At 43.7% G+C, this 22,314-nt stretch overlaps 1 protein-coding gene across 1 annotated transcript in view; it reads left to right on the top strand.

Moving 5' to 3' along the window:
* Positions 1–9,857: 9,857 nt before the first annotated feature.
* SNX3 (sorting nexin 3) overlaps positions 9,858–22,314 on the top strand; it is a 50,506-nt gene continuing 38,049 nt past the window's right edge. Inside the window, exon 1 of the mRNA XM_033234786.1 lies at positions 9,858–10,361. Within this exon, the coding sequence (XP_033090677.1) occupies positions 10,200–10,361 (162 nt within the window). The 5' untranslated portion in view covers positions 9,858–10,199. The remainder of the gene's footprint in view (positions 10,362–22,314) is intronic.

Raw genomic sequence — 22,314 nt, 5'->3', positions numbered from 1 at the left:
CGGAGTCTTGCTCTGCCACCCAGGCTGGAGTACAGTGGCTGGATCTCAGCTCACTGCAAGCTCCGCCTCCCGGGTTTACGCCATTCTCCTGCCTCAGCCTCCCGAGTAGCTGGGACTACAGGCGCCCGCCTCGTCGCCCGGCTAGTTTTTTGTATTTTTTTAAGTAGAGACAGGGTTTCACCGTATTAGCCAGGATGGTCTCGATCTCCTGACCTCGTGATCCGCCCGTCTCGGCCTCCCAAAGTGCTGGGATTACAGGCTTGAGCCACCGCGCCCGGCCTGTTTGTTTTTTTTTAAGATAGAGTCTCACTCTGTGGCCCAGGCTGGAGTGCAGTGGCAAATCTCAACTCACTGCAACCTCCACCTCCTGGGTTCAAGGGATTCTCCTGCCTCAGTCTCGCCAGTAGCTGGGATTACAGGTGTACACCACCATGCCCCACTAATTTCTTTTTTGTTTTTTTTTGAAACGGAGTCTCGGAGTCTCGCTCTGTCACCCAGGCTGGAGTGCAGTGGCGCGATCTTGGCTCACTGCAAGCTCCACCTCCTGGGTTCACGCCATTCTCCTGCCTCAGCCTCCTGAGTAGCTGGGACTATAGGTGCCCGCCACCACACCTGGCTAATTTTTGTTGTATTTTTAGTAGAGACGGGGTTTCACCCTGTTAGACAGGATGGTCTCGATCTCCTCGTGATCTGCCCTCCTCGGCCTCTCAAAGTGCTGGGATTAAAGGTGTGAGCCACTACGCCTGGCTAATTGTTTTATATTTTTAGTAGAGATGAGATTTTGCCATGTTGGCCAGGCTGGTCTTGAATTCCTAACCTCAAGTGATCCCAAAGCGCTGGGATGACAGGCATGAGCCACCACGCTCGTCCAGGTTTTGAAGAAGCAATGCACTGATCAAGTTTACAAGGAACTGGCTGTTAAAACAGAATTCCAATTTACTAATTTAAAATAAGATATATAAACTATCTGCTCCCACAAGGCAGTACCTCCTTTTGCCTATAAAAAAAAAAAAAGTCTTATTAGGCATGATGGCTTATGTCTGTAATCTCAGCACTTTGGGAGGCCTGAGGCGGGTGGACAGCTTGAGTTCAGAAGTTTGAGACCAACCTGGGCAATGAGGCGAAATCCCAACTCTACCAAAAATACAAAAAGTATATGGGGGTGGTGGCATGCACCTGTGGTCCAGCTACTCAGGAGGCTGAGGTGGGAGGATTGCAGAAGCCCAGGAAGTCAAAGCTGAAGTTGAGGCTACAGTGAGCCATAATTGCACCACTGCATGCCAACCTGGGTGACAGTGATACCCTGTCTCAAAAAAAAAAAAAGGTCTTTATTGCTTAAAGTTTCTCTGGGCCTGATAAATTTTGCATACCTCTCCAAGCTCAGGCTGCTTTGAATTATTTTTTTCTCATCTATATGAAAGGAAATGTTTACAATATCTCTCAAAATTACAAATGCATATATCCTTTGCCTCAGTAATTCTATTCACAGCAATTTATGCTACAGATATGCTCCCATGTGTACAATGACTGGCATATTCAAGGTTATTCATTATAGCACTATAATAGTAAAAGATGAGGATCAACATGTATTTGTCAGTAGAAGACAAGTTAAATAATTATGGCATATCATAGAATACTTTGCTCTTGTACAGATATAGATGTGTAACTACCTTGGCATATAACATTTAAGTGAGGTAAGGTGCAAAAGTGTTTGTATCCTATCGTACTATTTCTTTCATATATATGAGATACATAAGAAACTGCCAACAGTGGCTGTCAATAGAGAAGGGAGGATGGCTGGAGACAGGAATTGGCGACAGATTTTTCAATGAACACCCTTAAATACATTTTGATTTTTAAATAATGTAAATGCTTTATCTACTTAAAATTAACAAACAACTCACAATGCCTTTAAATAATTTCCTCAGTACCAAAGTTGAAAATGTCCAGATCCTCAAAAGCTGGAAGTGGTGTGGGTCTGCTTCATGCTCTCAGAAGTTCTGAAATTGACTCATACTGTAAATAGTCTATTGGTGGTGAGGAGGGAGATACCGAGCTTCATGGCTTTCACTTTTCTTTGTGCAGGAAGAAGTAAGGTTATCTGCTGAGAGTAAGGAAGAAGAATGCAAAATATGAGAAGAGAATTAAACAGGGGAGGCCAGGCAAGGTGGCTCACATCTGTCATCCCAGAACTTTGGGAGGCTGAGGCAGGTGGATCACCTGAGGTCAGGAGTTTGAGACCAGCCTGGCCAACATGGTGAAACCCCATCTCTACTAAAAAAAAAAAAAAAAAATACGAAAATTAGCTGGCATGATGGCAGGCACCTGTAATCCCAGCTACTCAGGAGGCTGAGGCAGGAGAACTGATTGAACCCAGGAGGTGGAGGTTGCAGTGGGCCAAGATTGCACCATCGTGCTCCAGCCTGGCGACAGGAGCGAAACTGCATCTAAAAAACAAAAAAGAATTAAATGGTATTTCTGAGATGTGTCTAAGGATCAACTGAAGTTGGAAACCATAAATTTGCAAAGGTGCCAGTAGGTCTAGATTTCCTCCAGGAATGCTCAGCAGCCTGGGAGCAGGAGTTTGGAGGGTAGGTCAGGGTGTGAGATTTGAAATGCTCCACATAGGAAAAATGATGTAAAAGAAACCCAGCTGGCACTTGAGAAGTTGACAGATCTCATTAGGTTTGCCACGTAAACCAAAAATAAAATTCTAAGTCCCCTCAACCATCTGAATGGACCCCTCCTCTCAGCCAAAGGCATTTCAAAGTTAACCTGAAAAACTACTTCAGGCCATGATGGGAAGGGAGAGTCAGACATGCCTTATCATACCCTCCTCCCTTTTGGAATTACCGATGGAACAGATTCTTTAGATCTGATAAGAAACATTTACAATCTATTTTCTCTAAAGCCCTCTACCTGGAGGCTTTATCTGCAAAATAAAACTTTTATTTCTTCATAACCCCTTATCACAACCCAGACATTCTTTTTTATTGATAATAACTCTTTCAACCCAATGCCAATCAGAAAACCTTTGCATCTGCCTAATGGCTTGGAAGCCCTGACTTCCAGTTGTCCCGCCTTTCTGGCCCAAACCAGTGTATATCTTACATGTATTAATTGATGTCTCATGTCTCCCTAAAATGTATAAAACCAAGCTGTACCCTGACCATCCTGGGGTCATGTTCTTAGGACCTCCTGAGGCCTGTATCATGGACCACTGGTCACTCATGTTTGGCTCAGAATAAATCTCTTCAAATATTTCACACAGTTTGACTCTTTTTGTTGACAGCCATAATTCCAGAGTCTGACACTTAAGAGGTTCAGTGACTTGGTTTTATTCTTTTCCTTTAGAAGTGATCAGGTTTTGAGGAAGTGACACATTAATCAAGTTCACAAGGGACTGATTGATAAAACAGAATCCCAATTAATTAATTAATTAATATTATTTTTTGAGGTGGAGTGTCACTCTGTAACCCAAGCTGGAGTACAGTGGCGTGATCTCGGCTCACTGCAACGTGCACCTCCCAGGTTCAAGTGATTCTCCTGCCTCAGCCTCCCGAGTAGCTGGGATTACAGGTGCATGCCACTATGCCAGGCTAATTTTTGTACTTTTAGTAGAGACAGGGTTTCACCATGTTGACTAGGCTGGTCTCGAACTCCTGATCTCAAGTTATCCACCTACCCTGGCCTTCCAAAGTGCTGGGATTACAGGCAAGAGCCACTGTGCTCAGCCAGGAATGGATAATCTTTTTTTTTTGAGATGGGGTTTCGCTCTTATTGCTCAGGCTAGAGTGCAATGGCACGATCTCAGCTCACTGCAACCTCCACCTCCTGGGTTCAAGTGATTCTCCTGCCCCAGCCTCCTGAGTAGCTGGGATTACAGGCACGTGCCACCACTCCCGGCTAAGGAATGGATAATCTTAATGGCCAGAGCCTTCAAACTGTGATAATTAATATTCTACTCAAGGGACATACCTTTCAGGATGCCCACAGCAAAACCAGTACACAGAGAACTTATTCTGTTTAGAATTAGGCCATTAAGGAAAACAGAAAATTGATGATAGTTTTCTAACATTTTACCTCATCCTTAGAATATGTTTGTGTCTTCTCCTCCTACCTCCACTTCAATTGCCACCCTCTTAAGCTACCAGCACTAATACCCTGGTGTATATCCTTCTATACTTCTCCCCATGCACATATAAACATATACAAATATAAATGTAGGGTGATAGGGTGGGTTTTTTTTGTTTGTTTTGAGACAGAGTCTCACTCTGTCAACCAGGTTGGAGTGCAGTGGCGTGATCTTGGCTCACTGCAACCTCTGTCTCCCGGGTTCAAGCAATTCTCTTGCCTCAGCCTCCCTAGTAGCTGGGATTACAGGTATGTGCCACCATGCCCAGCTAATTTTTTTGTATTTTTAGCGGAGGCTGGGTTTCACCATGTTGGCCAGGCTGGTCTCAAACTCCTGACCTCAAATGATCCACCTGCCTCAGCCTCCTAAAGTGCTGGGATTACAGGCATGAGCCACTCTGGCTGGCCTACTGATAGGGTTTTGTTTGTTTACCCAAATGGACCATAGCAGACAGATTATTTTGTGATCCTCACTTACCAATATCATGGTCTCTGGTAGTCTAGTGGCTAGGATTCAGTGCTTTCACTAATACATCATGGATATTCCCCCTCTAATTCTAATAACTAAAAAATCAATTATTCTAATAAACGAAAATATAACCAGTTAATTTACTTTAATCATTATACAATTTCCCACAGTTTAAATATACTATAATTCAAGCATTTTCTATTTCTATTTCTTTTTTTTTTTTCTTTTTTTATTTCTTGAGACAAGGTCTTTGTTACCTAGGCTGGAGTAGAGTGGCATGATCATAGTTCACTGCAGCCTCAACCTCTTGGGCTCAAGCAATCCTCTCACCTCAGCCTCCCAAGTAGTTGGGACTACATGCACACACCAGCATGCCCTGCAATTTTTAAATTTTTTGTAGAGATAGGGTTTCCCTATGTTGGTCTTGACAAGTGATCTGCCTGACCTGGCCTCCCAAAGTGCTGGGATTACAGGTATGAGCCATTGCCCAGCCTAATTCAAGCATTTTTAAAAACTGATAGGCCTTGGAGCTGTTTCCAGTTTTTGCCACTACAAACAAAGATGTGATAAACATCCTTGCCCTTACAACCTTGTGTACCATGGACTCTTGCAGCAAAAGTTAGATTTGCAGGTAAAACAACTCTAATAGTCTTACTTTTGATAAATATCATCAAATTACTTTTCCAAAAGGGTGTAACAATTCATACTCATGTCATCAAAATATGAATGCCTGTTTTCCTACTTTCCTACTGTGTGTTTCTGTTCGTTTGGATTTTTGCCATTCTGATAGACAGAAAAAAGTATTCATGTTTAATGTGCATTTATATGATTAGTGAGTTTGAGTATAGTGGCAGTTGAAGTGGAGGTAGGAGGAGAAGACATGAATATATTCTAACGATGAGCTAAAATGTTAGAAAACTATCATCAATTTTATGTTTTCCTAAAGTGGCCTAATTCTAGAAAAATAAGTTGTCTGTATACTGGTATCACTGTGGGTGCCCTGAGAGGTGTGTCCTTTGAGTAGAGTATTAATTATCACAGTTTGAAGGCTCTGGCCATTAAGATTATCCATTTGTGTTTATTCTGAGCTCACTAAACAGTCATCTGATAGTAATTTCATTTCTTTTTTATGCTTATTGTCTATTTGAATTCCTGCCTAAGAGGCAGCATAAAATATTGGTAAGTATATAAATTCTGGAGCTAGTTTTGCCATTTCTTTTTTTTTCTTTTTTTTGAGATGGAGTCTCACTCTTGTCACCCAGGCTGGAGTGTGCAGTGGCACCATCTCGGCTCACTGCAACCTCCACCTCCCAGGTTCAAGCCATTCTTCTGCCTCAGCCTCTGGAGTAGCTGGGATTACAGGCGCCCAGCATCATGCTCAGCTATTTCTTTGTATTTTTAGTAGAGACAGGGTTTCACCATGTTGGCCAGGCTGGTCTCGAACTTCTGACCTCAGGTGATCCGCCCATCTTGGCCTCCCAAAGAGCTGGGATTACAGGTGTGAGTCACCGTGCCCAGCCGAGTTTTGCCATTTCTGAATGATAAAACCTTTGGGCCAGGTGCGGTGGCTCACACCTGTAATCCCAGCACTTTGGGAGGCCGAGGTGGGTGGATCACAAAGTCAGGAGTTCGAGACCAGCCTGGCCAACATGGTGAAACCCCGTTTCTACTAAAAACACAAAAATTAGCTGGGCATGGTGGCTGGCGCCTGTAGTCCCAGCTACTCAGGAGGCTGAGGCAAGAGAATAGCTTGAACCCAGGAGGCAGAGGTACTGAGCCAAGATCGTGCCACTGCACTCCAGCCTGGGCAACAGAGCAAGACTCCATCTCAAAAAAAAAAAAAAAAACTTGACTCATTGCCACCCATCCATCCAAGGTAGGAGTGGGTGAGTAAAACTAACCACACTGAGATTCTAATTGTATTAAGTTATTAATTTTAGAAAGAGTGACATTTTTCTGATATTAAGTCCTCCCATCCAGGAACACAGACTCTTTTCTCTTTAGGTTTTGTCTTACATCTTTCAATACAATTTCATAGTTTTAGTCCTATGTTTCCTTTGCTCCCTATAGCTCCTATCCCTTCCTTCCTTCCTAGATATTTTGTACTTCTGGTCACTTGCGAACAGTGTATTTTCTTCCATTTCCATTCTAACTAGATATTGCCTAGACAAAGGAAAGCTATTACATTCTATATTTCTATTCTGCCACTACATTTTCTTGTTAATTCTAGTAGCTTATTCTTTCTGGATTTGCATTCTAGAAATGCAATCACAATTCCTGAAAAATAAAGATTTTTTTTTCCATATATTTACACCAGGAAGGTCTTCTTTGGCTATACAACTGTGCTATGATGCTGTGCTGCTGTCCCTCCTAGCCGCTTCCCCACTGCAGGCATTTGTTCCGGCTGCCCAAGTGTGCCCTGAGTGGCCGCCAAGGAATTAGACAGAAGCATTCTATAAGAATATTCTATGATTGCTTTGTTCAGGTGTCACCGATGACAACATAATACAGTAGTTTCTGGTCTCTTAGCTTTCATAGACTTCAATTCAGAGCCATTGATATACATTTCTTGAGCTCACATTTCTAATCATACCAGTGAAATTCCCATTTGGTCTGTTGTATTAGGAGACATGCCCAGCATTACTATCTAATGAGCTTGTCTGTCGCTATCTGTCACATTATTCAGTTTTGTCTCATAGCACCAATCATATTGGCAGGTGTATTATTTACTGATTTGTCTCCCTAAGATAGACTATATACTAGGTTATAAACCTGACTTATCTACCCTTTAATCTCTAGTACCTAGAATGAAAACATCTAATAGGCCTTCAACAAATATTTGTTGAATGAATAAATGAATGTTGTTTTCTGGAAAATAATATACAATGTATTTAAGTAATTTCTTTTTCTTTTCTTTTTTTTATGAGACAGAGTTTTGTTCTTGTTGTCCAGGCTGTAGTGCAATGGCACGATCTTGGCTCACCACAATCTCCACCACCCAGATTCAAGCAATTCTCCTGCCTCAGCTTCCTGAGTAGCTGGGATTACAGGCATGTGATACCACGCCCGGCTAATTTTGTATTTTTAGTAGAGACGGGGTTTCTCCATGTTGGTCAGGCTGGTCTCGAACTCCCCACCTGAGGTGATCCGCCCGCCTGGGCCTCCGAGAGTGCTGGGATTACAGGAGTAAACCACCGCACCCGGACAAGTAATTTCTTTTTATTCCAGTGTTTCTTAGTGTTATTAAGAATGGTTGCTGTTGGCCGGGCACGGTGGCTCACGCCTGTACTACCAGCACTTTGGGAGGCTGAGGCAAGCGGATCAGCTGATGTTAGGAGTTCGAGACCAGCCCGGCCAACAAGGCGAAACCCCATTTCTATTAAAAATACACAAAAGTGGCCGGGCGCGGTGGCTCAAGCCTGTAATCCCAGCACTTTGGGAGGCCGAGACGGGCGGATCACGAGGTCAGGAGATCGAGACCATACTGGCTAACACGGTGAAACCCCATCTCTACTAAAAATACAAAAACTAGCCGGGCGAAGTGGCGGGCGCCTGTAGTCCCAGCTACTCGGGAGGCTGAGGCAGGAGAATGGCGTGAACCCGGGAGGCGGAGCTTGCAGTGAGCTGAGATCCGGCCACTGCACTCCAGTCCGGGCGACAGAGCGAGACTCCGCCTCAAAAAAAAAAAAAAAAAAAAAAAAAAAAAAAAAAATACACAAAAGTTAGCTGGGTGTAGTGGCGCACGCCTGTAATCCCAGCTACTCGGGAGGCTGAGGCAGGAGAATTGCTTGAATCCGGAAGGTGGAGATTGCAGTAAGACAAGATGCGCCACTGCACTCCAGCCTGAACAACACAGCGAGACTCCGTCTCAAAAAAAAAAAAAAAAAAAAGAAAGGAAAAGAAAGAAAAGAAAAGAAAAGAAAATTTCAGTTCAACGGATCAAGGGACAGATCAGGCTGAGCACAGTGGCTCATGCCTGCCATCTCAGTACTTATGGTAGGCTGTGGCGGGAGGATCACTTTGATGCTGGGAGTTGGAGACCAGCCTGGGAATCATAGTGAGATCTCGTCTCCACAAATAATTACTAATAATTTAAAATCTAAAAAAAAAACGGGGGAGGGGAAGATCAGGTTATTTAAAGTAATTATAGGATTAAACTTGACATATTAAAAAATGCAGAAATAGTTGTGAGACCATACCATTAAGAAGGATAACTCTCCGGGCAAAGAGAGAAAAAATGTATCGTATCTCAACATTTTAAATCTGCATTTCCCATTGGACCATGAGAGATGAACTAGGACCTAATTAACTGGGTTTTCTCCCCATTTCTTTCTTTCTTTTTTTTTCTTTTTTTTCTTTTTTTGAGATGAAGTCTCACTCTATTGCCCAGGCTAGAGTGCAATGGCGCGATCTCCGCTCACTGCAACTTCCGCCTCCTGGGTTCAAGCGATTCTCCTGCCTCAGCCTCCTAAGTAGCTGGGATTACAGACGCACACCACCACGCCCAGCTAATTTTGCATTTTTAAGTAGAGATGGGGTTTCACCATGTGGGCAAGGCTAGTCTCGAACTCCTGACCTCGTGATCCGCCCGCCCCGGCCTCCCAAAGTGTTGGGATTACAGGCATAAGCCACCGTGCCCGGCCTTCCTCCCTGTTTCTTAAAAAGGCTTATGTGAGTTGCATTTCCAGTCCTGTAGAGGTACGTTTAATATTAAAAAAAAAAAAAAAAAAAAAACAAAAAAAAAAAAAAACCTTACCAGGACTTCGTGAGAAATGAAAGTGGACACCCAAGGCAGCTTGCAGCCGGTCTACTGTTACTTTGTTTTAGCGGGCCGACCTGTCTCCAAATACGGTTTGACCATAATGCTAGGATTTAGCTAGGGCTTTTGTTTTTATTTCACTCCCACACTTTACTGGTTTCAATTTATCAATCCAGACGGGTGTCTGGTGGAATGCTCAGGTTTATGGCAAAATCATTTCAGGCATTTGTTTAACCCTCTCCAGAAAGGCATTTTCAGGGGTTCACTGTTGGTACAGTTAGTAGGGGCAGTTTTGTTTCGATTTGCTGGCAAATCTCTAAAATCTCCCCGTTTAACTTTCGCCCGCATTTCCTAATGCCGCGAAGGCCGTTTCCGGCGCTCTGCCCCGCCGCAGGCCGAGGCTGGCGCAGAGACACAGGAAGCACCGCCCCTGGGCGTCTGGGTCCTCGCCTCGTCGGCCGCAGCCCGGCGGCGGCGGCGCTCGCGGTGCATTGTGGGCGTTGTAGTCCGGCCGGAACCTGTTTGCAACCGCGAGTCCCATGACACCGCTTCTCCTCACACCCCAACCCGCAGTGCCCCTCCCCAGCCTCGGCCGGGCCCAGGACCTGGGCTCGGCGTTCCAGCGAGTCAGCTGTTTCTCCCCTGGGCTCGGCGGCGGAAGCTTGAGGGGCGCGGGGAGGAGCTTCGCGTGCGGGGTGAACGCCCGCTCTACGTGCTCGTTCGCTTCGCGACCGCTGCGCGCGAGCCCCGTGTCCCCACGGCGGGCAGCCTCGGAGGCGGCGGCTGAACGCGGAGGGGGCGGAGGGAGCCCGCGGCGGCGGCGGCGGCTACAGCGAAATGGCGGAGACCGTGGCTGACACCCGGCGGCTGATCACCAAGCCGCAGAACCTCAATGATGCCTACGGACCCCCCAGCAATTTCCTCGAGATCGATGTGAGCAACCCGCAGACGGTGGGGGTCGGCCGGGGCCGCTTCACCACTTACGAAATCAGGGTCAAGGTGAGGCCGTCTTTCCCCTTTCCCAAGAAACCCCTCCCGCTGGCTCTGGTCACCCCCAACTCGGCCCAGGAGTGAACCTCCGCGGGCAGCCACAGCCGCCCAGGCCGGGAGCCCCCTTGCAGAGGCTGGCCGGGGTCGTGAGCCAGGGCCCCTCTTCCTATAGGGCTGGTGTGGGGGGGCTGCAGAGCGAGCCCGGCGCCCTGGCACTTGGAGAAGGTGCTCGAAGAGGAGGGCGTGGGTTGAGCGCCGCTTGCCCCTCCAGCAGCTGATCTGGGAATGACATTTGAGTTGGAAAGGGGTAGATCTTTCGAGAACACATCCCTTCACAGGGAAGGGAAGAAGATGTTGACTGAGAAAAGGGGCTTGCGCAAAGTTAAAGCCTTTTCCCAGTTTTCTCTTCCTGGAGACTTCCCAGAGGTAGCAAGCCAAGCCCGCTGCTCCGGGCCCTTCCCGAGCTACTAAAGTAACCTAGGTTGTGCAGTCTTCTAAACGGGACTTAATGAAAGTTCACAGAAGCCTGACAATTTTTGATAGGGCTGAGCCAGACCAGAAGGGTGGCTGGACATGGTTGACTTAAGCACTTTGGGCCACCGCCCTGCTAAAGGCTGAAGTGTGGTGTCACTTACCTCATAATCCAAAACTACAGTTGCTTTAAGAAAAGCCTATTTATTTAGGGATCTTGCTGTCTTAATTCGAGATTTGCATTTAACTGAATGAAGAAATCAACAGAAATAAAATATACCTAATTTCACAACTAGTGTTTGTTGGCAATAAATAATTCAGATGATTTGAAAGATATTGAAAATAGTGCTTCACTTTCACTCTATAGTTCAGTATTAAAGAATTTGCCCATGTATGGAAGCATCTTTAAAAATTAACATTAACTTAAAGATGACAGCAAATTACTTTATTAAAAATTAAGTATAAGATGATTTTGCCTTTAATCAAAATTTATATGACAAGCTACTATTAACATTTAAGTGAAATAATTTCTCATTGACTTATGCACTTTGTGTCGTGAAAAACACAAAACGTGAACTTTGCCATCCTAACCATTTTTAAGTGTACAGCTCAGTAGTATATTCACTTAAGTTGTGAAACTTAAGTATTTTTAAAAAACGATTCTTACGTAGTTAGCATTGATACTAAAAAGTTAAACTTTAAAATATGAAACGAATAGTTTAATGTTTCAAGCCACTGTTGTCTTCTTATGGATGTGTAAAATGTGAATCATAGGCGGGGCGCGGTGACTCACGCCTGTAATCCCAGCACTTTGGGAGGACCAGGTGGGCGGAACACCGAGGTTGGGAATTCGACACCAGCCTGACCATGGAGAAACCCTATCTGTACTAGAAATACAAAATTAGCCGGGTGTGGTGGTGCATGCCTGTAATCCTAGCTACTCGGGAGGCTGAGGCTGGGAGAATCGCTTGAACCGGGGAGGCAGAGGTTGCAGTGAGTCTAGATCGGGCCATTGCACTCCAGCCTGGGCAACAAGAGCGAAACCCTGTCTCTAAATAAATAAAAAAATAAAAATTGAATCATAGGCTATGTTGCCATAGGGAAACTGCAAAATCCAGGCTCCAGTACACCTGGGGAACTACATTCCCACATAAACCTAGCAGAAAAGTGAATGTTTTCCTAATTGTCTGTAATACCTGACAGATGGTTCACTAGAAAGAACTTCCTCTTTTGCCCTATACACCAGTGTTTTCTTTTTTTTCTCTTGTGCTAAAACAGAACTTGGTATTCTTGTTTCTAGACTTCCATAGCAGGTACTTCCTGTCACAAAATTGAATTGGAATATCCTGCCTACACTTCCTCCACTTAGTAACTTTGAGTTTGTCTTGCCGAGTGCATTATATTAAATGGATTCTAGTATAATAACTTAATCCTGTTTTGTTTTGTTTTTTTTTGAGACAGAGTCTCGGTCTGTCGCCCAGGATGGAGTGCAGTGGCCCGATCTCAGCTCACTGCAAGCTCCGCCTCCCGGGTTTATGCCATTCTCCTGCCTCAGCCTCCCAAGAGGCTGGGACTCTTTTTTTTTTTTTTTTTAAATACAGCTAATACCTTAGCAAATAACTGATGTGACACTTAAAAATGGTTTTTGGGCCTGGCACAGTGGCTCACGCCTCTAGTCCTAGCACTTTGGGAGGCTGAGGCTGGTGGATCACTTGAGCTCTGCAATTTGAGACCAGCCTGGGCAACACGTTAAAACCCCTTCTCCACAAAAAAAGAAATTAGCTGGGCATGGTAGTGCGAATGCCTGAGGTCCTAGCTACTCCGGAGGCTGAGATGGGAGCATCACTTGAGCCCAGAATAGTCATTTGTATGTTAAATAAAAAAATTTTTTTTTTTTTTTGAGATGGAGTCTCGCACTGTCGCCCAGGTTGGAGTGCAGTGGCGCTATTTTGGCTCACAGCAACCTCCGCCTCCCAGGTTCAAGCAATTCTCCTGCCTCAGCCTCCTGAGTAGCTGGGATTACAGGCATGCGCCACCACGCCTGGCTAATTTTTGTATTTTTAGTAGAGATGGGGTTTCACCCTGTTGGTCAGGCTGGTCTTGAACTCCTGACCTCATTATACACCTGCCTTGGCTTCCCAAAGTGCTGGGATTACAGACATGAACCACTGCGCCCGGCCTGAAAATAATCTTTTTTAAGAATGATTAATGAGTCAGAGAACTAACAAATTATACGCTTACTTTGGTTTGTATTTTTGTATAAACCAACTCACTGGGTGTTAATAGCTGTTAACAGTCGTAAATGCAGGTGCCTATATGAAAACCTAATTGAGTTTTTAATGCATGAAATGCCCTTGGATTTCTTTCTTTCTTTTTTTTTTTTTTTTGAGATGGAGTCTTGCTCTGTCGCCAGGCTGGAGTGCAGTGGCGCAATCTCGGCCCACTGCAACCTCTGCCTCCCGAGTTAAAGCTATTCTTCTGCCTCAGCCGCCCAAGTAGCTGGGACTACAGGCACGTGCCACCATGCCCAGCTAATTTTTGTATTTTTAGTAGACATGGGGTTTCACTGTGTCGACCAGAATGGTCTCGATCCCTTGACCTCATGATCCATCCGCCTTTGCCTCCCAAAGTTCTGGGATTACAGGCGTGAGCCCCCACACCCAGCCTGGATTTCTTTTAGTATGTAATGTGTTAACTTAAAACTAAGGACACCATATAGTAAGGAAATTAGCCCTTATTTGAGCAGCATATGATTTTTTTAGAGTAATTTTAGTCTTGCATTAAGGCAGAGTGGCTATGACATGAATAGTTTAATATTTTGTAATTTTTTTTTTTCTTGAGATGAGAGTCTCGCTCTGTAGCCCAGGATGGAATGCAGTGGTGTGATCGTGGCTCACTGCAGTCTCAAACTTCAGGGCTCAAGTGTTACCCCCGCCTCAGCCTCCCAAGTAGCTGGGACTACAGGGTGCTACTATCCCTGGCTAATTTTTTATTTTTTGTCAGATGAGACTTGCTATGTTGCCCATGATGGTCTTGAACTCCTGGCCTCAAGTGACCCTGCCCCACTCAGCCTCCCAGTGTTGGAATTACAGGCATGAGCCACCTCACCCAGCCCTGCAATTTTATTATTCTCTAAACTGTTACTGCTCTCCCTAACCCCTACTGACTACCTTTTGCTATTGAATTTGCTATGTGGAAAACCATTTTATGTTACAGAATTTGAACTTTTAAACTATCTTACAGTTACTGTCTCATTCTGGTCTTGAGAAAAATTTTCAGTTTTACAGGATCTGATTGAAATTACTCTAATTCACAGGGCAATTTTATCTGGATGGTGGCACTTAGAATGCAAGTTTCCCAATCTCCATTTATCTTTTGGTTTGAGGATAGTGTTTAAGACTATTAGGATCACTTGATTAGTATCTCTGGGCTTTTGAAAATAATTACACAGTGTTATGTTTTTAAAAATTGTTCTAATGGATAGGTGCAGCAGAGAGCGCCATAAATGATTAAAGGTTTAGGAAAGTTCAAGGTCTAGAATTATTTAGGCATATTAAAGAGAAGGCTGAAAGTAAAATTCAGTCACTGTTTATAAGTTTGTGCTATAATGTAACTTTAATATTCTGGAGATTTTTAAATTAATCAAGATCTATTTTACCTGGAGACCACTGTTTTGAACAGGAATGGAATTAGAATCTTTCTTGAGCTCTGACATAGTCCTCAGTTCAAAGAATAGATTTAGCATTTCCTAGCTGGGTAGGGTACAAAATCAAAGCTCCACTTCCCCTCTGTGAAATAGGTGTGCTAATAATAGTACCTACCTCTTAGGACTAAATGGGATAAGGCACATGAATCTTTCTAGCACAGTGCCTGGCACATAATAAGCACGCAAAATTTAGCTCTTTCTGAAGATAGACATTTTCTAAATTAAACGTCAGTGATCAACTACATTTTCTATGTGTTAACGTGTAATTGAGTTACTAAAATTGTTAGATTTTCTTATCAAGAAACCTACTTGTCTTGGAAGTATACCTTCATTAAGTAAGCATGGTATAAAAAGAAGCTATCTTATTTGGTACTTAACCAAGTAACCTTTGTGTATGTATTTATTTTTTCAAGGCAGGGTCTCCCTCTGTCTCTCAGCCTAGAGTGCAGTGGTGCAATCACAGCTCACTGAAGCCTTGACCTCCAGGCTCAAATGATCCTCCCAACCTCAGCCTCTCTAGTAGTTGGAACCACAGGCACACACCACCACGCCCAGCTAATTTTTAAATTATTTGTAGAGACGAGATCTCACTATGTTGCCCGGGCTGCTCTTGAACTCCTGGGCTCAAGTGATACTCCCACCTCAGCCTCCAAAACTGCTAGGATTATAAGTATGAGCCACCACACCCGGCTCCAAATAATCTTTTAAAGTTGAGCTTTATTAAAGCATAAAGCTGAATAATAACGTTGGCTGATAAAAATTTTAACAAGATGCTAAATAAATGTAGCATCTTATCTTGACTGTTTGCCATTCTAAACTTGTATGTTTTTTGCTCTGGGTCAGTCATCTAATCTTAAATTAGGAGTCATTAATATCCAGATTGGAAGCTGAGAAATAAATTTTAAAATCTTAGACTTAATTTTAGGAATTATAAACATGTATTATTGAAGGGCTAAAATATTAATAGTATTTTAAAGATTTGGGGGGGTCGGGCATGGCAAATCCTGTATGTAATCCCAGCACTTTGGGAGGCCAAGGTGGGAGGACTACTCGAGCTCAGGTGTTGCCACACAGCCTGGGCAATGCAGTGAGACCCTGTCTCTACAAAAATTTAAAAATTAGCCAGATGTGGTGGTATGTGCCTGTAGTCCCACCTATGTGGGAGGCTGAAGTGGGAGGATTTCTTGAGCCCAGGAGGAGGTCAAGGCTGCAGTGAGTCATGATCACACCACTGCACTGTAGCCTGGGTGACACAGTGAGACCCTGTCTCTAAAAAAAGAAAAGAAAGGTCAGGCGCGGTGGCTCACGCTTGTAATCCCAGCACTTTGGGAGGCCGAGGTGGGCAGATCACGAGGTCAGGAGATCGAGACCATCCTGGCAAACACGGTGAAACCTCATCTCTATTAAAAATACAAAAAATTAGCCGGGCGTGGTGGCGGGCGCCTGTAGTCCCAGCTACTCGGGAGGCTGAGGCAGGAGAATGGCGTGAACCCGGGAGGCGGAGCTTGCAGTGAGCTGAGATCGCGCCACTGCACTCTAGCCTGGGCGACAGAGCAAGACTCCGTCTCAAAAAAAAGAAAAGAAAAGAAAAAAATCAGGACATTTTGATGCCAAAGGACATCTGCAGAATCTGTGTAGTTCTATCAATTGGCCAATGAGATGTTGTCTGTTATACATGTTCCTGCCAGCTATGGCTGACATTTCTAGGATCTCCATCAAGGAGAAGCATGTTATTAGCAGTGAAGATTCTGTTCTTATCTCATCCATCCCTTAAGAGAATGGAGAGTGGGGGAGGAAGAAAGTGGAAATTTTAAAGTAGCCCTGTTATATTGAGTTTTTAGGGATTCTGTTCTGTTAAGGGGTGTATCATTTGAGTATCTATTATGTGCAAGGCACTGTGCTGTATGTGTAAAATTTAATATTGAGATAACCAGGCAGAGCAGATAATACTCCTGTTTTGCAGATGTAGAAGCCGAAGTCCCAATTGATCCTCATCTCTTGTCCTTTCCTCATTTTGACTCCAGTCCTGAACTGGTATCTCCCAATTAAGCTGAGTTCTTTTGTATCCAAGCCTTTTGCACACACTTCCTCCTCTATTAAGAACAGGCTTCCTTTAACAGCCTCATCTGGTTACTATGACTTATCCTGCAGGACTCAGCCTTAATGTCCGCTTTTTAGAGATTTTGGTGATCCCTTGACTCTGGACCAGATTTCCTTCCTGTGTGTCCTAGTAGCCTTGTTAGGATTAAATTTGTTTGCTTGTCTTTGGCTTCCTGTAAGTTCCTATCACCCATTATAAGCTCTTAGAGGACAGGGGGTCATAATCACCCTTACTCAATATCTAACACTGCTTGGCACATAGTGAACACTTACAAATAAATGAAGTTTAGGAAAGTTAACTTCCCCAAGGTCACAGCTATTAAATGGTAAAACTGGGATTTGAACCTAGATTTTTCTGACCTTCAGAGCCCATATTTTTTTTTTGAGACAGTTTCTCACTCTTGCCCAAGCTAGAGTGCACGGTGATGCAATCTCGGCTCATTGCAGCCTCAACCTCCTGGGCTCAGGCAACCCTCCCACCTTCACCTCCTGAGTAATTGGGGCTCCAGGAGCGTGCAACTATGCCTGGCTAATTTTTTTGTATTTGTAGAGACAGGGTTTCTCCATGTAGCCCAGGCTTGTCTCAGTCAAAGGTTTCACCGTGGTTGCCCAGAGCCCTCACAGAACATTCATACCACCTGAGGAGGCTTTGAAACCATTCAGGTTCTCTTTTAATAGGGGTGGGGTGGGGTTTGGGCAGTGGTGGGTTTTTTTTTTCTTTTTTTTGTCTTTGAGACGGAGTCTTGCTCTGTCACCCAGGCTGGAGTGCAGTAGCACAATCTTGGCTCACTGCAAGTTCCGCCTCCCAGGTTCATGCCATTCTCCTGCCTCAGCCTCCTGAGTAGCTGGGACTACAGGCGCCCACCACCACGCGCAGCTAATTTTTTGTATTTTTAGTAGAGGTGGGGTTTTATCGTGTTAGCCAGGATGGTCTCGATCTCCTGACCTCATGATCCACCCGCCTCGGCCTCCCAAAGTGCTGGGATTACAGGCGTGAGCCACCGCGCCCGGCTGGCAGTGGTGGTTTAAAAAGCATCCCAGTAAGGGCACTTTACTGATATGCAGCAAGGATTTCTGCTGCTGTTTATCATGCTCTGTCTCATTGAGATAGACAGTAGAGAAGGAGGAGAAATATACATAGAACCACAGTGGTTGGTAGCTTTGATGGGGTTAAAAAAAAAACAGATTCTAAAATAGTAAAACATGAAATGAATAGCAGATCTTGGCAACAGAGAGGAAAACCAGCGACATTTGCCAAAGATAGAAAACTTTTTGGAGGGGAGGCATTTAAATATTAACTGAAAGCATACTGATCTCTACAGCTTAAGTTTTTGGGAAGAAGAGGAGACACAGACTACATCCAGTCAAGCCAGATCTTTTTACCCTTGTCTTGCATCATCCATGTCTATATCCCTGTATAATAATCATGAAAGTAAGCCAGAAGTAAAAAACAAAAAAAAAGACAAAAATACATATTCATTTAAGAAAGGAATTTTTTGGAGACAGTGTTTTGCTGTGTTGTCCAGGCTGGTCTTGAACTCCTGGGCTGAAGTGAGCCTCCCACCTCAGCCAAGTAGCTGGGATTACTGTTGCATACCATCAAGCATGCCTCAAAAAAGGAGTCTTTATAAATATTGTCACTTTATACTTTTAAAGGGGAAAATCTTAAAAAATGCTTTGAACTATCCTGGTGATCACATGTAATAGACATTTTCCTCTCCTGCTCACCTTCATCATCATGCTTATCTCACCCCTTCCAGAAAGTACTAGACTGTTATTATTAGATACTTTGATGTTTGTACCATGTTATGCTGTTTTTATGTAAACAGAGCCAGCAATTGAATATCAGATAAGAAAGATGATGTCCAAGAAAATCTTGGAACTGCTATTTTCTTTTTTCCAGAAGTTTATTCCTAGGGCCGGGTGCGGTAGGTAGCTCATGCCTGTAATCCCAGCACTTTGGGAGGCTGAGGTGGGTGGATCACCCGAGATCAGGAGTTCAAGACCAGCCTTACCAACATGGCAAAAACCCGTATCTACTAAAATACAAAAATTAGCCAGTGTGGTGGTGCATGCCTATAATCCCAGCTACTCAGGAGGCTGAAGCACAAAGATTGCTTGAACCCTGGAGGCAGAGAGTGCAGTCAGTCGAGATTGCACTACCACATTCCGTCCTGGGTGGCAGCGAGATTCTGTGCTTAAAAAAAGAGAGAGAGAAAGCTTATTCTTAAATGTGCAACAGGCTCCAAGACATTTCATCCTTTGCTTCCTAGAGTGGAAGCAGAAGATTTTATGGTAGGAAATACAGATATTTAAATAGGAATGGGATCAAGGGTAATCATTGCCTCGGGCACAGTGGTTCGTTTTTTGGTTTTTGTTCTTGTTTTCCAGATTTCTCCCTTTTAAGTACTAACCAGGCCCAACCCTGCTTAGCTTCTGAGATCAGATGAGCAATTGGATGCATTCAGGATAGAATGACCATAGACTTTTGCCAGATTTGTTAATTCCACCTGTCCAGGGAACCGTTCCCTGTGGCCTTTGCTTTTAGCTCCTCAAGTTTTTTCTGCTCCTCTTTTTGTTTCTGCTTGAAATCCTTGTCTTCCTCATACATCTCCTTGGCCTGTTTCTTGTCAGGGGCTTCTTGCCGTAGGTGCCTGTCAGGAAGGCTGGACGTGGTGCCTGCCATTCCTTCCTCAGACCCTGCACAGGAAACTGGAACTGCAGTTTACTGTTTTGATTCCTTAGTTGAAAGACATAAAGCTTTCAACCAAAGTTCTACTTCGTTTTTTGTTTTTTTTGTTTAATTTTTTTTTTTAGACAGGAGTCTCACTCTCTTGCCCAGACTGGAGTACAATGGTGCCATCTCAGCTCACTGCAGCCTCCGCCTCCATGGTTCAAGCAATTCTCGTGCTTCAGCCTCCCAAGTAGCTGGGAGTATACAGGTCGTGCACCGCCATGCCCGGCTAATTTTTGTATTTTTAGTAGAGATGGGGTTTCACCATGTTGCCAAGGCTGGTCTCAAACTCCTGGCCTCAAGTGATCTGCCCACTTCAGCCTCCCAAAATACAGGCGTGAGCCACCGCGCCTGGCCACTACTTCTTTAAAGAAATATTTAACCGACAACCTCGGAATTTGGAATGTGTTGGTAAAATGTGATGTTTGCTATAGCGTGCCAGAAAGGTTGTATCAAATAGTGTAGAGTTTGGGCTGTTCTCAGATAAAGAAGATAATTTTGTTGTTCTTTTGGTTTTTTCTCCACATGGAGAGGTTGCAGGCACAGTCTAGGGTTAGTATCATGGCTTGACTATCAGCTTCTAATATATTCACATTCTAGCCAGGGGGAAGGTTTATTTCTGCCCTTGAAGGACACAACCAGGAAGTTGTATTATTTCTGTTTCTGCCCCATTGCCGTACTTAGCTACAAAAGAAGCTGGGAAATTTAACCAGGCAGCCATGTGAAGAAGGGAAGAGTAGATACTGTTCTTTGCTTTGCCACATTAACAAATGGTTGTGGTTGGCCCTTCTAGGATATGGCTTTAAGCTACACTGTGATCATCTCTTACTTCCTTTTTATTGCTGATGCCTGGAATTTCGGTTTAGAGTAAGTTCATTTGATTTGCAAGAAATAAAATTGTACTTTCATTAGTTTGGAAGTCTTAAGTGAGTAAGTTTTGATTCTTTCATTATAATTTTGTTAAGTTGAGAAAAAAGGCAAGCATGAAGACATGGCATATCTGATAGAGGTATACCTTGAGATTGGGCTAGAGATTCTAAAAATAGTTGATTCACCTTTTTTTTTTCCCCTTCCAAGGCTGCTTAAAACTATATTGGTTTTACTTAGGATCACCATTGTAGTTGCTGACATTGAATGATGGGAGTATATAATTTGAGCCACCAAAATAAATGAGGCCAGTGTCTCTTAGCAGAGAATCACTTAATCTCCTAGCAGAGAAGTAGATAATTACTTAAAATAATTTCGTAAAGTTACTTTGTGTCCAGCAGTATTGGAATGGTCATTCCATAATTATTTGTTCTGTAAACTTAGATTTTATCACTGATGGAGCATTTCTTTTGGCTTTCCTAAAGTTATTTTAGCACCTGTCACCTATAGCTTGTTTGCTTTCTGTTTTTTCTAGTCCTGCCCTTGTGGAATGACCTTCTCTGTTGTACAATAAGTCTCATCCATACTGAGAAACAGGAGTCTCAAAGCCCCTCCTTGTGTCTGGTCTTGGTATCTCACCCCTCTCTTGTGTTGACTTTACTGGTTATCTTCAAGTGGAAACAAGTAGAGAAAAATCTTGTCAGCTAGGCATGTATGTGTATATCACCAGGTCTTGTCTTAAATTTACACCCAAAGATTCCCCCATGGTATATAACTGAGGACATTCTTAGGACACTAAGGAGTATAGATAGAGCAAGGGTTGGCAAACTGTGGGCTTACCTTTTTTTATAAATAAAGTTTTATTGGAACACAGCATATCCATTTCTTCCCATATTATCTAAGACTACTTTTATACTATAAGGGCAGAATTGAGTAGTTGAAACAGTATGTTGACTATCTTGCCCTTTAAGAAAAGGTTTGCCAATTTTATGTCTAGAGTTTGCTCATGTAACATTGAAATAATGGAAATCAAAAGGTACTTGGAGAATCTATTATCAAAACATGAGGCCAGGCATGGTGCCTCACTCCTGTAATTCCAGCACTTGTGGAGTCTGAGGTGGGTGGATCACTTGAGGTCAGGAGTTCAAGACCAGCCTGACCAACGTGGCAAAACCTTGTCTCTACTAAAAATACAAAAATTAGCCAGAATTGGTGGTGTGCCCCTGTAGTCCCAGCTACTCAAGAGCCTGAGGTGGGAGGATCACTTGAACCCTGGAGGTGGAGGTTACAGTGAGCCAAGATCACAACACTGCACTCCAGCCTATGTGACGGAGTAGAACCCTGTCTCAAACCCTAAAAAATATCATGAGGCTGTGGAAAGAACATTCATTTAGGAAGCCAGTAGTAAATGACTGAGGAAATAGTCATTAAATATAACACTGCACATTCATCAAATAATAGGATCTTAATGCATAGCCCTATTGTTGGGTGGTGAATGAAATATTAAATACCATTCTTTCCTCCTAGAGGTCCAGTTTTACATAGAAATTGTAACTTTGTGTTGTCATCCCACTGGTAATACTAAGGCCAGGCACAAGGATTTTCAACTTTTGAAGTTTATTTTCCCACTCGAAGCCTTTTATGTAAACTCCTTTGAATACCCACATAAAGCAAAGAAAGTTGGTGCTGATAAACTAGTGGGCAGCAGGTTCATGGTGGTTCAGGGTCGGTCAGCAAACCAGTGCCAACACTGAAGATGATGCCAAACAAAATTGACTGCAATCAGTTCTAGCCAGGATCACGGTTTAGATATTTTCTAGCCAGAATTAATTAATTTTTTCTTTTTTTGGGTGGAGTCTCACTCTGTTGCCAGGCTGGAGTGCAGTGGCGCGATCTTGGCTCACTGCAACCTCCACTTCCCGGGTTCAAGCGATTCTCCTGCCTCAGCCTCCCAAGTAGCTGGGATTACAGGCGCGTGCCACCACACCCAGCTAATTTTTGTATAATTAATTAATTTCTTATACAGTATCATCATTTAATGATTTGTGGGGTTTTATGTGTGTGTGTGTTTTTTAAGAGACAGA

The sequence above is a fragment of the Trachypithecus francoisi genome, unplaced genomic scaffold (assembly GCF_009764315.1).
Source record: "Trachypithecus francoisi isolate TF-2019V2 unplaced genomic scaffold, Tfra_2.0 Lachesis_group15, whole genome shotgun sequence".
Lineage (NCBI taxonomy): Eukaryota > Metazoa > Chordata > Mammalia > Primates > Cercopithecidae > Trachypithecus > Trachypithecus francoisi.
This window is presented reverse-complemented; position numbering and strand designations above follow the sequence as displayed.